The sequence below is a fragment of the Hyperolius riggenbachi genome, chromosome 1 (genome assembly GCF_040937935.1).
Source record: "Hyperolius riggenbachi isolate aHypRig1 chromosome 1, aHypRig1.pri, whole genome shotgun sequence".
NCBI classification, from domain to species: Eukaryota; Metazoa; Chordata; class Amphibia; order Anura; family Hyperoliidae; genus Hyperolius; species Hyperolius riggenbachi.
Window position 1 is genome coordinate 405349773 of NC_090646.1, and position 18071 is coordinate 405367843.

At 42.7% G+C, this 18071-nt stretch overlaps 1 protein-coding gene across 5 annotated transcripts in view; it reads right to left on the reverse strand.

Moving 5' to 3' along the window:
- Positions 1–18071, reverse strand: part of KDM4C (lysine demethylase 4C) — a 490901-nt gene that overhangs the window by 359388 nt on the left and 113442 nt on the right. For all 5 annotated transcript variants that reach the window (XR_011020736.1, XM_068235361.1, XM_068235390.1 and 2 more), the window contains exon 6: positions 11219–11268. Coding sequence is in view for 4 of the 5 variants with exons in the window: in XM_068235361.1 (XP_068091462.1) it covers positions 11219–11268 (50 nt within the window). In the remaining variant the exon portion in view is untranslated. The remainder of the gene's footprint in view (positions 1–11218; positions 11269–18071) is intronic.

Genomic DNA, 18071 nt, shown 5'->3' on the forward strand with positions numbered 1-18071 from the left:
TCCTGTCATCTTGTGTCCTACTGCACATGTGCGTAAGACAGCAAAGCATGCAGGGAGATGTAGTCCAGAAGATAGCTATGCAATGTGCTTGTAGTTTTCAATCTCTCTACCCCCCCCCCCTCCCTACCCCCGCAGCTGTTTAATGTCCACTCTTTTTCTTTGCTGCATCATCCACATAAAATCTGTGATTTTATGTGCCTGGACAGGAGTTGTGTGACAGGCAGCTATACACTGTGATTAGGCTCAGAGCTGCATTTGTCCATGCCTGCAGCTCACTACCATGTCGGAAGCACTGTTAGTGAGATTCCGACATGGTAACAGTGCTTCTGACATGGTAGTGAGCTGCAGGCACGGATGTATGCAGCTCTGAGCATTATCAGTGTTCAGCCTCCTGTCACACAATTCATGTCCAGTGCAGCCTTGTGCGGGGATGCAGCAAAGAAGAAACGATTGACATTTAACAGCCGTGCGGGGAGGTGAAATGATCATCACAGAGGCTGCATCTCTTTCCTGCACAGATCGGGGAAAGGGCAGCCAGCACACAGCTGCACTCGAGGGCATAAGGGCACAGTGGGGGGCACAGTCATCTGATTCGCGTATAAGCCGAGAGGGGGACTTTTTAGCACTTTTTTTGTGCTGAAAAATTCGGCTTATATGCGAGTATATACGGTAAGTTTGGGGAACACTCTTCTCTATACCTACAGGAGCAACCTGTCTAATTACGTTGGGAGGTATTACCAAAGTTTCTTGCTTATAGGAGAACATAATTAAAAAGTGTGAAGTGGTGTGTACATGGTGCCCAAGTATGTTCTTGAGGAAAAACTGCCTAACCATGTTTTATATGGACTTATCATAATTATGTGGTTTTTGAAGTACTCTGTTGAATAAATGTTTAGGAGGCTCACTCTGCTAAATTTTGTTTTATGGAGACCTGCAGCCTCACTTTGGAGTGACAAAGCCCAACTTTGATTACGAAAACATGATATTTGTCACTGGGGAGGGGGGGAGGGGAGGGGGGCTGTGTCTCATAAAATTATACTTATGAAATAAAACCCTCAACTGGGAAGAGTTTAACTAAAATATAAAATTACACATGTAGATATTTTTTAACCAGCATTCAGGATATAGCCAAAGAAAAAAAAAAAAAAAAAAAAACAAGAAAAGAACCATTATTCAGGATGCCTGAACAGTGCTGTGATTTGCATCCCAATATTTCCACAAGGACCAGCACACTCAAAGTGATATTTGGAATTTAACCACTTTACCCCCCGCGGTACGGATTTCTCCGTCCCTTTTTCCACCCTTATAAAACCAAGGGACGGAGAAATCCGTACCTCCCACGCTACCGCCGCTGTCCGCGCTCCCGCCGCTCGTGCGCGAGCTCCCGCCGCTCGTGCACGCCACCATTCCCATTTGTTGTTCTAAGCCAACGCAATGATCTGCTGCTTCTATGAGAAACAGCGCGATGATTGTGATTTTCCCAGCCTCATAGTGCTTCCTGTAAGCGTCCTTCCGGACGCTTACAGGTCGCATGAACACAAACTCACTGTGGCCATCTTGTGGCCAAATAGTAAAACTACACCCTAAAGCATTTTACATATACAAATACATTAGTTTTACACAATAAATTAACTCATTACCTCCCACACTCCCCAATTTCTTTTTTTGTAATTAAAAAAAAAAAAAAAAAAAACATTAAAAAAAAAAAAAAACATAAATAGTTACCTTAGGGACTGAACTTTTTAAATATTTATGTCAAGAGGGTATAACACTGTTACTTTATAAACTACGAGCTTGTAATTAGGGATGGATGCAAAACTGAAAAAAATGCACCTTTATTTCCAAATAAAATATTGTCGCCAAACATTGTGATAGGGACATAATTTAAACGGTTTTATAACCGGGACAAATGGGCAAATACATTTCATGGGTTTTAATTACAGTAGCATGCATTATTTAAAAACTATAATGGCCGAAAACTGAAAAATATTTTTTCCCACATTGCTTCCTATTTTCCCATTAAAACACATTTAGAATAAAATAATACTTGGCGTAATGTCCCACCTAAAGAAAGTCTAATTGGTGGTGAAAAAAACAAGATATAGTTCATTTCATTGCGATAAGTAATAATAAAGTTATAGACGAATGAATGGAAGGAGCGCTGAAAGGTGAAAATTGCTCTGGTGTTCATGGGGTAAAACCCCTCAGTGGTGAAGTGGTTAAAAACTTCCTTTGTTAGAAAATGTCTGCAGAATCTAAAAGATTAAAACTGTGACAAATCCAAGGAACGTTCCAGCAATCAGATAACCATCAAAAGATCAAGGCTTGATGCCATGGATCAAACAGACTATGAAGTTGCGGCAATCAGGCAGACACAAGATCACAACATCATATGTCTCCAGATTTGTGGCAACAGACAACTGCCTAGTGCGGTTTCAGGCATAAAGCACATCTTCTAGCCAAGAAATGTTCACCATATCGTAGCTTGAAGATGGGCTTTATGTTCGATCCATGGAACCAAGCATGATGGACAGTGATCATTCCTGATGGTTATCTGATTGCTGGAACGCTCCTTAGATTGTCGCGATTTATTTTTTTTGATTTTGAAGATATTTTCTAGTAAAGGAAGTCTAAATTCAGAAGATCATTTTGAGTGTGCTGTTCTTTGTGGAAATTTAAGGTGTGTACGGCCTGGGGCTCTGGGGGACAGACTCTGCGCCTCATTAACCTCCCCAGCAGTAAGAACAAGCATGACTATTCCAGCAAAAAGGCGCTGAAAGCGGTAAGGACGAGTCAGGCTCGTCCATGCCGCGAGGGAGATTTACAACTTCTCTGCTCCGCCGGCTCTGCTTTTTTTTTTTTTTTGTTATATGGGATTCCCTAGGATGACTGGCTGCCTGTCAGCACACTGTGGGTAGCGGTCTGTGCTACCCGGGGTGTGCAAACCATGTATCCGGCCATCCTAGGGAATCCCACATGGAGCCGATAGGGCAGAGAAGTTGTGGCAGCTTCCCTGCAAAACAATCCTCCCCCTCCCCCAGCAATCACCTGTCCACCAGCTCACAGTGACCTCTCCTCCCTCCTGCCCACCCTCTCTGCAGCGATCTCCCCTTCCTTCCTCCTTCCCATCCTTCCTGCAGCGATTTCCCCCTTCTCCCCCAGATCCCGGCACTTGCTGGAAGTGAGGAATATTCACGGTGCATCTGTCCAGTGGCAGTCCACCACCTGGATCTTCTGCTAAAAGTCCCGGTAATTCACTGAGTCAGTGCAGCCCGGCCACATGCCGATCCCACAGCGAGGAACATTCTGCACCTGCGCAATAGTGCTGCGCAGGTGTAGTACGCTCCCGGCGGCGGAGTGTGTGCATGCGCACTATGCCAGACTGGCTCAAGTACCTAGACTCATAGCAGAAGATTCAGGTGGCGGAGAAGGACAGCGAGGGACTGATTAGCCTGAAAGGGGCTGGAGGAAACCAGAGGCATATATAAAACTTTAAATTTCATTTGTCTCAGGTTTACATAGTACTATGCTATACTCTACATATGCACTCCCCACAGAGCTGCAGGGAATCCACTGAGAATGTTGTGCACATTGAACACAGAGGTGTTGTCTATCACCCATAAACCTGGTTCAGATTGTGCATGAAGAATGTGTAAGAGGAAGAATCGCCTCATTCCCCTGCAGAGTACCTGCACATCACTCTTACATGTACCCACAGTTACATTGCCTAGGGCCTGATAGATGTTCTTTGTTCTAGTCTGTACCTTTTACAAGTAGTACTCTTACCAAGGACTAGTTTTAGTCTAAAGGGAATAAATATGGCAGTCTACAAATACTTCTCACTTCAGTTGTCTTTTAAAATTCCTAAGCATTGGCAGTTAATAGACCAATTTCATGTTACATACTTTCAATCAACAAGATTGTAATATGCAAATTGAGGAGTCGGAGGAATCCTAAACTGAGGAGTCAGAGTTGGTGGATTTTAGTACTGACTCCACAGCCCTGGCAAAATCAGGTGCAATCACTATTAGTATTTGGATGTTTGGTGGAAGAAGAAAGGATGGGGCAATTTGAAATCTTTTTCACTATGAATCAGCCAAGCACTTATTTCACAGCCCTACCTAGGGTGTCCCTCCTTACTTCCCTTTGGATTGTAAGTCTTTCACAGGGTCCTCCCCCCCCTCCCCCCCTCCCCCCCCTTCCGGGTATCCTTTGTGATCTTGCAACCTCACTGAACCCCACCTCCCCTTGGACTCTCTGTAACCTGCTCCCAAATCACTTGACCATGTATCTTGTACCCAGTTTGTGTGTATAACCTTATGCTACATTGTATAGCCTTGTGCTAACTCTGTGTGACAACCCTTAACATTGCATGCATCCCCATTTATTGTCCAGCGCTGTGAAATATGTTGGCGCTGGACAATAAAATATATATATTATATATATATATATATGCAATTAAAAAAAATGTACATAGATTTAAAAATGTACAGCAACTTAAAGTAGAATATACCATAAAATGTTATGAATAAGAAATTGAATTGAATGACAGTTGAAAATAATTTTATTCTGTTTAATGTTTTTTCTAGCGTTCCCCATAAATGTATCAAAATAGTTATTTTGTACTTCCATAGGTCTGCCTAGGAAGCGCTCCATACTGGCTGGTGACATCACTTCCGGGAGAGTCACGTGTGCAGCTGAGCGTAGCGCACACACGTGACCCCCATGTCACTATATAGCTCGGCGCTACACGCCAGACAAGTTAGGAGCTTTCCCCAGCATCTCTTGAAAAAGCGTCTTAGACGCCACAATAGCGGTGGAGCCGTCCACCGGGGGCTCCCTCCTCCTCTTCACGCTGATCCACTTTGTTCTATCCATGGTCTGGGTATAGTATTGCCTCTTCCCTTGTACTGCCCATTATGTCTCTGCAATCAGTCACCTCATCACTTTCACTTGTCAATCTTGTTTGAATTACATTGATGGTTAAGTTCTTGATGCACCTTTATACATATATATTGTATGTGTTTGATCTTAGCACTTTACTGTTCTGGCTTTTCTGAGGATTATTATGGTCCTAGTGGACCTCTAAATCACTGTTCTCTCACTATTTGATGCAATACTTTAAGAACCCGGGTTCTGCAACTGGTCGGTTCTGATTGAACACCACAGTTTGCTATTATATATGGATTTATAATGAATTATACCTATTTACTGATGGTATTTTACCTACCTACTTAACAATTCAGGTTAGGTGGTTCTCATGGAGAGACTTACTTTAATGGTTTTTAATGGTTTCTTTATGGTGACAATAACTATATTCATTGTAATACTATTTGCATATATTTCTGTGTGGTGCTATTTTATGGGCTATAGTGTGTTGCATTGTAAATGGATTATACCCAGTTTGTGTGTATAACTTTATGCTACATTGTCTAGCCTTGTGCTAACTCCGTGTGACAACCCTTGTTAACATTGTATGCATCCCTATTTATTGTCCAGCGCTGTGTAATATGTTGGCGCTGTATAATTATACAATAAAAAACAAGCAAAAAAACATTGTACATCAATTTAAAAATGTACAGCAACTTAGAGCGGAATATAACCAAGGATTTCTTCTTTGCTCTGATAGATTATTTACAGCATATTATATACAACCAGCATTTTTTTTTTTTACTACAACACCATTCAAAGGGTTAACACAGGCTTTAGAAGTAGAAGCTTCCCTGCCGCATCCGAAAGTTAAACAATGTAATCTTGTGTTTACTTAAATGTATCAAGTAAGGAATGTGACATTCTCTGATTGTGCAGGAGCTCCCGGACACAGAGAAAGAGGCAAACCATGTGTGCCTGAATGAATGAATGAATAAAAGCAGTTATTAATAAAATGCAAAGTCAGCTCACAAAGCAAAACCTGTACTTTTGGAAAGCTATAACTTATAAATGAATAATAATACTTATGCACGAATGCAAATATGATAACCGTATGGCATATAAAAAGTAGGAAAGTAGGAAAACATGTTTTTATTTAATATTATGTCAGGGTTTTAAACCGCTTTAAAGTAGAATATATATATCATAAAATGTTATGAATAAGAAATTGAATTTAATGACCGCTGAAAATAATTTTATTCTGTTTAACGGTTTTTCTAGCGTCCCCCATAAATACATCAAAACATTTTTATTTTGTAGTTCCATAGGTCTGCCTAGATCACATAATCCCATTCGTACTGCCAGATCAACATATCCAGAGGCCTGGACTAGAGCTTATCAAATAGCACACATAGGTGTAGTTAGGATGTCTCTTTAAAAAAAAAAAAAAAAAAAGTCTGGTGTTTTAGGAACACAAAATATAAAAGTAAAGAAAGAAATGAGAATTAAACAGCTGACCTTATAATCACATTTCCATAAAACAATGTTGGCATTTTTTTTCTTTTTAGACTCAAGAAAACATCTGAAGAGCAAAAATTGTTTTATTAAATGAATGCAAGCCTAATGTCTTTCAGAAATAGCATTGAGGTGCTATAGTCAATCAAGATTTCAGAGGAACCTACAGATGAAAGCATCCAGGCATAAAAGGCAAGTGTGATAATTATGATATGCAGACAAGATAATGGAAAATATTCCTGCCTCTGTCTGGTTTTATGTATTAAGAAAAGGCTTGACCTGCACCACTGGTGATGGCTCATCACATTTTACACAGTCAACAAAATTAACTGAATGGTCACTGTTTTATAACTGTAATTAGTTAAGAGTTTAATTATTCCTGCAAGCAGCTGGTAAGAAAATCGTGCCTGAATGAACTTTAGCAAAATTTTCAGAACTTTCAAATGCTGTACCCATCAAAATATTACAGATTGTAATATGATGGTTGTCCTGTGTGTTGGATTTCATATTGATGCAGATTTCACCAGATTCAGTTATACAATTTTTTGGGAGTTTTCACATATTTGTACAATTACTGTTATCTGGTCATGTAATATTTTGTATCATTTGATGTATTTGTGGACCCGATGAAGAGTCATCGACTTGAAACAAGCTAGCGTCATCAGCTGCAGCCAGTTAAAGTGCATCACACTAGCAGTGGTCCCCAACCTTTTCCAGCCCGGGGACCACTTTCTGACCAAATTTTTCTCCAGGGGAAGGGTCACGGGTGTTTGCGCAACCTAGTGGACAGTGTCGTGTGCAGCGGGTTATGGGGGGGGGGGGGGGGGGGAGGGGCTGGGGTGCGGCTGCATAGCTAGCATAGTTGCCCCAGTATAGGGAGTTTAGTTGCCCCAGTATGGCTAGTATAGTTACCCCAGTATAGCTAGTATAATGACCAGTATAGCTAGTATAGTCCCAGTATGGATAGGTAGTGCCCAAGTATAGTGCCCAGTATGGGTAGGTAGTGCCCCAGTATAGCCAGTAAAGTGCCCAGTATAGCTAGTATAGTGCCCAGTATAGGTAGGTAGTGCCCAGTATAGTTAGTATGGTGCCCAGTATAGCTAGTATAGTGCCCAGATAGCTAGTATAGTGCCCAGTATAGCTAGTATGGTGCCCAGTATAGCTAGTATGGTGCCCAGTATAGCTAGTATGGTGCCCAGTATAGCTAGTATTGTGCCCAGTATAGGTAGGTAGTGCCCCAGTATAGTGCCCAGTATAGCTAGTATAGTGCCCAGTGTAGGTAGTGCCCCAGTATAGTGCCCAGTATAGCTAGTATAGTGCCCAGTATAGCTTCCTAGTATGGGTAGGTAGTGCCCCTCCCCCCTCCGCTCCTGTTACCTTATGAGCGGGCGGCCGCTTGTCCGATTAGATTCCCCCGTAGCCACTCTCCTCAGTGGCATCTCCTATTACAGCAGCGCGCTCGGCGACTGCTGTGATGAGCAGGAAGCGGTACAGCGGCTTCCTGTAGCGGCGATATGCATTGCCGTTACCATGGGAACCGCTGTACCGCTTCCTGCTCATCACAGCAGCCGCCGAGGGCGCTGCTGTAATAGGAGATGCCACTGAGGAGAGTGGCTACGGGGGAATCTAATCGGACAAGCGGCCGCCCGCTCATTTTAAGATAACAGGAGCGGCGGCCGCGGGGAGGGGAGGAACGAGAGGCCAGACCTGCCGCGGCCCGGTGGTTGGGGACCCCTGCCGTACGGCACACCAGGCAACATTTCGCGGTTGAAAACCACTGCACTACAGGATCTTCTCAACAAAATAGCATATTGTGACAAAGTTCATTATTTTCTGTAATGTACTTATAAACATTAGAGTTTCATATATTTTAGATTCAAATACACACAACTGAAGTAGTTCAAGCCTTTTATTGTTTTAATATTGATGATTTTGGCATACAGCTCATGAAAACCCAAATTTCCTATCTCAAAAAATTAACATATTTCATCCAACCAATAAAAGAAAAGTGTTTTTAAAACAAACAAAAAAAGTCAACCTTCAAATAATTATGTTCAGTTATGCACTCAATACTTGGTCGGGAAATCTTTCGCAGAAATGACTGCTTCAATGCGGCGTGGCATGGAGGCAATCAGCCTGTGGCACTGCTCAGGTGTTATGGAGGCCCAGGATGCTTCGATAGCTGCCTTAAGCTCATCCGGAGTGTTGGGTCTTGCGTCTCAACTTTCTCTTCACAATATCCCACAGATTCTCTACGGGGTTCAGGTCAGGAGAGTTGGCAGGCCAATTGAGCACAGTAATACCATGGTCAGTAAACCATTTACCAGTGGTTTTTGCACTGTGAGCAGGTGCCCGGTCGTGCTGAAAAATGAAATCTTCATCTCCATAAAGCTTTTCAGCAGATGGAAGCATGAACCCACTTTTGAACCAGAAACAGCGGCAGAAGCGCCTGACCTGAGCTACAGAGAAGCAGCACTGGACTGTTGCTCAGTGGTCCAAAGTACTTGTTTCAGATGAACAACTTTTTCATGCCATTAGGAAATCAAGGTGCCAGAGTCTGGAGGAAGACTGAGGAGAGGGAAATGCCAAAATGCCTGAAGTCCAGTGTCAAGTACCCACAGTCAGTGATGGTCTGGGGTGCCATGTCAGCTGATGGTGTTGGTCCACTGTGTTTTATCAAGGGCAGGGTCAATGCAGCTAGCCATCAGGAGATTTTGGAGCACTTCATGCTTCCATCTGCTGAAAAGCTTTATGGAGATGAAGATTTAATTTTTCAGCACGACCGGGCACCTGCTCACAGTGCCAAAACCACTGGTAAATGGTTTACTGACCATGGTATTACTGTGCTCAATTGGCCTGCCAACTCTCCTGACCTGAACCCCATAGAGAATCTGTGGGATATTGTGAAGAGAAAGTTGAGAGACACAAGACCCAACACTCTGGATGAGCTTAAGGCTGCTATCGAAGCATCCTGGGCCTCCATAACACCTGAGCAGTACCACAGGCTGATTGCCTCCATGCCACGCCGCATTGAAGCAGTCATTTCTGCAAAAGGATTCCCGACCAAGTATTGAGTGCATAAATGAACATAATTATTTGAAGGTTGACTTTTTTATTTTAAAAACACTTTTCTTTTATTGGTTGGATGAAATATGCTAATTTTTTAAGATAGGAAATTTGGGTTTTCATGAGCTGTATGCCAAAATCATCAATATTAAACCGATAAAAGGCTTGAACTACTTCAGTTGTGTGTAATGAATCTAAAATATATGAAAGTCCAATGATTATAAGTACATTACAGAAAATAATGAACTTTATCACAATATGCTAATTTTTTGAGAAGATCCTGTACTTATGACCTTTATGGGATTTTCCTTGAGACTCCTCTTAATTTGTATTACTACTGAAAAATAATTTTTCAAGGAAATAACCTTTTGTATCAATAAAAACTGGATATATATTTTTTAAGTCAGTTTTTTTTTATTAGTAGCATCTAAAAATGTATAAATATAACTTTTTTCCTTCAAAAACTTCTCAATAGTGTTAGCCTGCAACCTTGGCGGGAGAGACAAATGTCTCTCACTTTCACTTTACCAAACCTTCCTCTTCCACTAACCCTCGCTCTCTCTACTCTCAAACTTACCTACCACTATCTAAGCCCAACACTAGCTACTTATCTATTTCTACTGCTATATAAGCCTAAAGGTGCGTACACACGCACTACAGCAGCCAACGACAGGTCCGTCGGCACCTCCAGCTGGGCGGGTTTTCAGCAGACTGTAGAGCGTGTGCACGAACTGTCGGCAGACTGATAAGGCTGTTCCTTAACGATCCGCCGGGCGGATCATTCAGGAACAGCCTTATCAGTCTGCCGACAGTGCGTACCCACGCACTACAGTCTGCTGAAAGTCCGCCCTGCGGGAGGTGCGGACGGACCCGTCGTTTGCTTCTGTAGTGCGTGTACACGCACCTTTACACTAACCTACCCCTACCTACTCCTCTTATCTACACCTACAGACTCACATCTGATAAGTTACCCCGTCACTTTCAGCTCCAATGCTTCTGCTAGATCTCGCACACAAATTGTACCTGCAATTAAGAATTGTGGTCTATGCGCCACTCAAGTTTCCAAGTGGCCGCAGAGCCCAAATTTCCCAGACTAGTTCTGTATTACTTTATTGAAAGTCTCAAGACTAGTACTGACGTTAAAGGAGTACCGTAGGGGGGTAGGGGGAAAAAAAAGAGTTGAACTTACCCGGGGTTTCTAATAGTCCCCTGCAGACTTTGCTGTCCTGTGCCTGCGAAGCCACTCACCAATGCTCCAGTCCCCACCCCCGGTTCACTTCCGGAATTTGCGACTTTAAAGTTGGAGAATCACTGTGCGGCCGCTTCCTTGCTCCCGCTGACGTCACCGGGAGTGTACAGCACAGGCCCAGTACGGAAGTGAATTGGAGGTGGGCACAGGAGCTTTGATGAGTGGTTGCTCGGGCACAGGAGGTCTGCAGGGGACCGTTAGAAGTCCCAGGTAAGTTCAGCTCTTGTCCCCCCTACAGTACTCCTTTAAAGCCTCATTCACATGTTGAATAATTTTTGGAGACAATTATTTTAGATGAGAATGGGCAATGAAGTTCAAAAAGCATTCTGAATTTATGCAAATTCTGTTAATTGTATACAATATAAATTTATAAATTTAGCATATACATAGCTCCCTCACAATACAGATTATAAGAAACCTGCAAGTGGCCCTAAACCATTATTTGAGCCGCAAGTGCAAAGAGTCAGTATTACTGAAAATAAAGCACAGAGAAAATAGATTATGTTACAATTTGCTTACCTTGAGCTAATCTTTCCAGTCTTTTTCCATGTTCTGGTGGTATGGAATACCTTAAGGAAGGGAATAAAAATAGTAAGAAATAGTAAGAAATACAACAGTTTTTAAACTTCGCTCAAATAAAACAAAACAAAACACAAATTAAAAAAAAACATTTTAAAGGAGGGCATAATACAGGTCACAACAAGTGGTTACAGGAATTTAATGTGGGCCATATTGCCTGCAGTTGAAGCCTGTACGTAGTAGCATATTAAATTTACTAGTAGAATAATGTTTAATGAATTAAGCAGCTGGGCTTAAGTTTTGGGGGAGGGGGGTTGTTTTGTGTTTGGCGATCAGCTTTAAAGTGAATCTACAGTGAATTCATGCACACGATTCCACAGACATTTCCTAAAACAAGAGTTTATAATAAACTGCAGAGATGCTGTTCTTTAGCCTCAACATTTTATCTTCTGTCATCTCAAGCCTGATGCTAGACACACAATGCGTTTTTTCAGTCGATTTTCTGTTCAATTCTCAATTTGTTTTCCACTCAATTCTCTTCTCTTTTCTTATCAATTTCCATTCACTTCTATGAGAAATCGAGTGGTAAAATGATCAAAAGTAATATCAGACATGACGGAAATTATCAAACGAATCTATGGAATGCAAAAAACGTATCGTGTGTAACTAGCATTATAATAATAATAATAATAATAATAATAATAATAATAATAAAACATAAAAATCAGTAGTTCAAACTGAAAAGTAGTCGAGTCAGAACTGAACTTTTTGACTCACATAAGTTCACTCCTCACCCATCTAATATTGTCTAAGTAAGGCACCAAGAGTAGTCAGAATGGAGTAGGTAAAGTAATCACATGGGAGTATATAGCTGGCTGGCTTGACCTGCAGGAAATTCTTATGGCTGCATAAGAAAATAAAAAGATGCTCAGGAAAAAAAAACAAAAAACGAAACAAAAGACATGGCCTGTGCTGTTATTCAGTACTTCTGTTTCAGGAAATTAGAATGGATTCAGATGCATGGATCCACTACAGGATCACATTGGGTTTCAATAATTTTTATTGGGGTTTTTCAAATTTTTCAATATAGCCATTTTCATAAAAAGGCATATCAATAACAGTATGATTATTACATCAAACAAACTATTAGACCAATTTCAACAGATCAGAATAATAACTATTAAATAACAGTGTATGTCATAAATCCTATTCAACAATACAATATAAGATGTATGCTAATAAACACTATATTACTGCTCGTTGTCTGCTATTTTCCATGGAGCTAAATCCTCCAGTGCAAAAGGTGGATCAGCGCATCACAAGGCCGCCTCCGAATGGCCTCCAATCAGAGGTGTGCTGAGCCCCCCCCAGAAACTGCAAACAAACCTTGAACCCAAACAGAAGCTCTGCATATACACCAAAAGCAAGGCTGTTAAGTGGGAGTAGCTGATCAAGAATGAATTAAGTTAGTACATGGAAAGGAAATGAGCAGCGCTTCTTAAAAACAGATAAGTGCCTACCTGCAAGAGAGTGCAAGCCCCACTTGTGGGGTAAAATGCACACCTAGCACACACATGACCTGTCTACCACTGGAGGATGTTGGTTTCCTGTAACAGCTTGCATGCAACTTGTTACGTACTCGTCCCTCCCACTGCGAAGAAGTCATCCTCGATGGGAGGGGACCTAACACTAACTAAATCCTAACCTATGGCGCCACCAAGTAAAATTGAAAATTGCGCAAAAGGTGGATCAGCGCATCACCAGGCCACCTCTGAATGGCCTCCAATCAGAGGTGCGCGGACCCCCCCCCCCCCCCCCCCCCCCGAAACTGCAAACGTACCTTGAAGACAAACAGAAGCTCTGCATATACACCAAAAGCAAGGCTGTTAACCACTTGAGGACCGTGGGCTTTACCCTTCTTAAGGACCGGCCACTTTTTTTTCCATTCAGACCACTGCAGCTTTCACGGTTTATTGCTCGCTCATACAACCTACCACCTACATGAATTTTTGCTCCTTTTCTTGTCACTAATAAAGCTTTCTTTTGGTGCTATTTGATTGCTCCTGCGATTTTTACTTTTTATTATATTCATCAAAAAATACATGAATTTTGGCAAAAAAATGATTTTTTTTACTTTCTGTGCTGACATTTTTCAAATAAAGTAAAATTTCTGTATACATGCAGCGCGAAAAATGTGGACAAACATGTTTTTGATTAAAAAAAAACCCATTCAGTGTATATTTATTGGTTTGGGTAAAAGTTATAGCGTTTACAAACTATGGTGCAAAAAGTGAGTTTTCCCATTTTCAAGCATCTATGACTTTTCTGACCCCCTGTCATGTTTCATGAGGGGCTAGAATTCCAGGATAGTATAAATACCCCCCAAATGACCCCATTTTGGAAAGAAGACATCCCAAAGTATTCACTGAGAGGCATAGTGAGTTCATAGAAGATATTTTTTGTCACAAGTAAGCGGAAAATGACACTTTGTGACAAAAAAAAAAAATTTCCATTTCTTCTAACTTGCACCAAAAAAAAATGATATCTGCCACGGACTCACCATGCCCCTCTCTGAATACCTTGAAGTGTCTACTTTCCAAAATGGGGTCATTTGTGGGGTGTGTTTACTGTCCTCACATTTTGGGGGGTGCTAATTTGTAAGCACCCCTGTAAAGCCTAAAGGTGCTCATTGGACTTTGGGCCACTTAGCGCAGTTAGGCTGCAAAAAAGTGCCACACATGTGGCAGAAGTAGTATAATGTGTGTTTGGGGTGTATTTTTACACATACCGATGCTGGGTGGGAGAAATATCTCTGTAAATGACAATTTTTAAATTTTTTTTTACACACAATTGTCCATTTACAGAGATCTTTCTCCCACTCAGCATGGGTATGTGTAAAAATACACCCCAAAACACATTATACTACTTCTCCTGAGTACGGCGATACCACATGTGTGGCACTTTTTTGCACCCTAACTGCGCTAAGGGGCCCAAAGTCCAATGAGTACCTTTAGGATTTCACAGGTCATTTTTGTTTCAAGACTACTCCTCACGGTTAAGGGCCCCTAAAATGCCAGGGCAGTATAGGAACCCCACAAATGACCCCATTTTAGAAAGAAGACACACCAAGGTATTCCGTTAGGAGTATGGTGAGTTCATAGAAGTTTTTATTTTTTTGTCACAAGTTAGCAGAAATTGATTTTAATTGTTTTTTTTTCACAAAGTGTCATTTTCCGCTAACTTGTGACAAAAAATAAAATCTTCTATGAACTCGCCATACTCCTAACAGAATACCTTGGGGTGTCTTCTTTCTAGAATGGGGTCATTTGTGGGGTTCCTATACTGCCCTGGCATTTTAGGGGCCCTAAACCGTGAGGAGTAGTCTTGAAACCAAATGTTGCAAAATGACCTGTGAAATCCTAAAGGTACTCATTGGACTTTGGGCCCCTTAGCATACTTAGGGTGTAAAAAAGTGCCACACATGTGGTACCGCCGTACTCAGGAGAAGTAGTATAATGTGTTTTGGGGTGTATTTTACACATACCCATGCTGGGTGGGAGAAATATCTCTGTAAATGACAATTGTTTGATTTTTTTTTACACACAATTGTCCATTTACAGAGAGATTTCTCCCACCCAGCATGGGTATGTGTAAAAATACACCCCAAAACACATTATACTACTTTTCCTGAGTACGGCGGTACCACATGTGACACTTTTTTGCAGCCTAGGTGCGCTAAGGGGCCCAACGTCCTATTCACAGGTCATTTTGAGGCATTTGTTTTCTAGACTACTCCTCGCGGTTTAGGGCCCCTAAAATGCCAGGGCAGTATAGGAACCCCATAAGTGACCCCATTTTAGAAAAAAAAGACACCCCAAGGTATTCTGTTAGATGTATGGCGAGTTCATAGAAGATTTTATTTTTTGTCACAAGTTAGTGAAAAATGACACTTTGTGAAAAAAAAAACAATAAAAATCGATTTCCGCTAACTTTTGACAAAAAATAAAATCTTCTATGAACTCGTCATACACCTAACAGAATACCTTGGGGTGTCTTTCTGAAATGGGGTCACTTGTGGGGTTCCTATACCGCCCTGGCATTTTACGGGCCCAAAACCGTGAGGAGTCTGGAAACCAAATGTCTCAAAATGACTGTTCAGGGGTATAAGCATCTGCAAATTTTGATGACAGGTGGTCTATGAGGGGGCGAATTTTGTGGAACCGGTCATAAGCAGGGTGGCCTTTTAGATGACAGGTTGTATTGGGCCTGATCTGATGGATAGGAGTGCTAGGGGGGTGACAGGAGGTGATTGATGGGTGTCTCAGGGGGTGGTTAGAGGGGAAAATAGATGCAATCAATGCACTGGGGAGGTGATCGGAAGGGGGTCTGAGGGGGATCTGAGGGTTTGGCCGAGTGATCAGGAGCCCACACGGGGCAAATTAAGGCCTGATCTGATGGGTAGGTGTGCTAGGGGGTGACAGGAGGTGATTGATGGGTGTCTCAAGGTGTGATTAGAGGGGGGAATAGATGCAAACAATTCACTGGCGAGGTGATCAGGACTGGGGTCTGAGGGCGTTCTGAGGGTGTGGGCGGGTGATTGAGTGCCCTAGGGGCAGATAGGGGTCTAATCTGATAGGTAGCAGTGACAGGGGGTGATTGATAGGTAATTAGTGGGTGTTTAGGGTGGAGAACAGATGTAAACACTGCACTTGGGAGGTGATCGGACGTCGGATCTGCGGGCGATCTATTGGTGTGGGTGGGTGATCAGATTGCCCGCAAGGGGCAGGTTAGGGGCTGATTGATGGGTGGCAGTGACAGGGGGTGATTGATGGGTGATTGATAGGTGATTGACAGGTGATCAGTGGGTTATTACAGGGAAGAACAGATGTAAGTAATGCGCTGGCGAATTGATAAGGGGGGGTCTGAGGGCAATCTGAGCGTGTGGGCGGGTGATTGGGTGCCCGCAAGGGGCAGATTAGGGTCTAATCTGATGGGTAACAGTGACAGGTGGTGATAGGGGGTGATTGATGGGTGATTGATGGGTAATTAGTAGGTGTTTAGGGTAGAGAATAGATGTAAACACTGCACTTGGGAGGTGATCTGACGTCGGATCTGCGGGCGATCCATTGGTGTGGGTGGGTGATCAGATTGCCCGCAAGGGGCAGGTTAGGGGCTGATTGATGGGTGGCAGTGACAGGGGGTGATTGATGGGTGATTGACGGGTGATCAGGGGGATAGATGCATACAGTACGTGGGGGGGGGGGGGTCTGGGGGGGGGGGTCTGGGGAGAATCTGAGGGGTGAAGGGGTGATCAGGTGGGGGCAGGGGGGGGGGATAAAAAAAAATAGCGTTGACAGATAGTGACAGGGAGTGATTGATGGGTGATTAGGGGGGTGATTGGGTGCAAACAGGGGTCTGGGGGGTGGGCAGGGGGGGTCCTGAGGGGTGCTGTGGGCGATCTGGGGCGGGGGGGGAGGGGGGAAATCAGTGTGCTTGGGTGCAGACTAGGGTGGCTGCAGCCTGCCCTGGTGGTCCCTCGGACACTGGGACCACCAGGGCAGGAGGCAGCCTGTATAATACACTTTGTAAACATTACAAAGTGTATTATACACTTTGTATGCGGCGATCGTCTATTTAACATCCCGCCGGCGCTTCCGCATGGCCGGCGGGATGTTGCGGCGGGTGAGCGGCGCCAGGCGGAGGCGGGGGATCGCGTCACGGATGACGCGATCGCTCCGTCCATGCCCCTACAAGGACCGCCGCCATTTGTCTATACGGCGGTCCTTGCGGGGTCCACTTCCCGGCCGCCAATTGTCAATACGGCGGTCGGGAAGTGGTTAAGTGGGAGCAGCTGACCAAAAATGAATTAAGTTAGTACATGGAAAGGAAATGAGCAACGCTACTTAAAACCAGAAAAGTGCCTACCTGCAAGAGAGTGCAAGCCCCACTTATAGGGTAAAATACACACCTAGCATACACATGACCTGTCTACCACTGGAAGATGTTGGTTTACTGTAAAAGCTTGCATGCAATTCCATGTACTGAATCCTCCAGTAACTGGTGGACTAAGATCCAACCAACAAAGACACTGGAAGTCGCATCCAACCTTTATAAAACTGTATTACAGTTAGATCATCATTTAAAGATTTTGATGATCTATGTTAATATACAGTATGTCTATATCTAGAATGTATGGAGTATTTATACTCCTAAGTATCATCAAAATATTAACCTCTAAACTAAAACAATAAAAGAAAAAGAGTATGAATACAGTTGCCGAGAGTATATTGGAGTGCATTTGAATATTATTTTAACTTTCAAATTGAGTCCTGGGGAATCATATACAATCTGTGAAAGGGTGTGAATTTTAAAACTACAGATCCGATAATTGAGACTGAGGATATAACGTGGGCCATAAATCAGTCTTCCTTAAAAATGAATGCAAATTTCCTGTTTTGACTGCCCATGACTTTTCTGCTACGAAGTTAAATTCCACTTTAAGACATCTTCAAACCTTGGAACCTGTGTAGTTTTCTAATTTTCAACAATTTGTAATTTAGTGGCTATAAATAAATGATTGAAAATAATCCTCTCTTTGGGTGGTATTTCAACTGTGTGGATGTGCAATAATGCCATGTGGAGGTATATGAGAGAGACTTTCAGGTAGTTTTTTTTTTTTTTTTAATTGTCTATTTCCTTCCAAAGCAGTTGGATTTTTTGGACAAGTCCAAAATATATGTTCTAAAGAGCCTGTATGATTACACTCTCTCCAGCATAATGGTGAAACTTTAAGCCTCATCTACACGCGTAGATGAGGCTCCGATCCGGCGCCCCCGCTATAGAATCGCCGGAT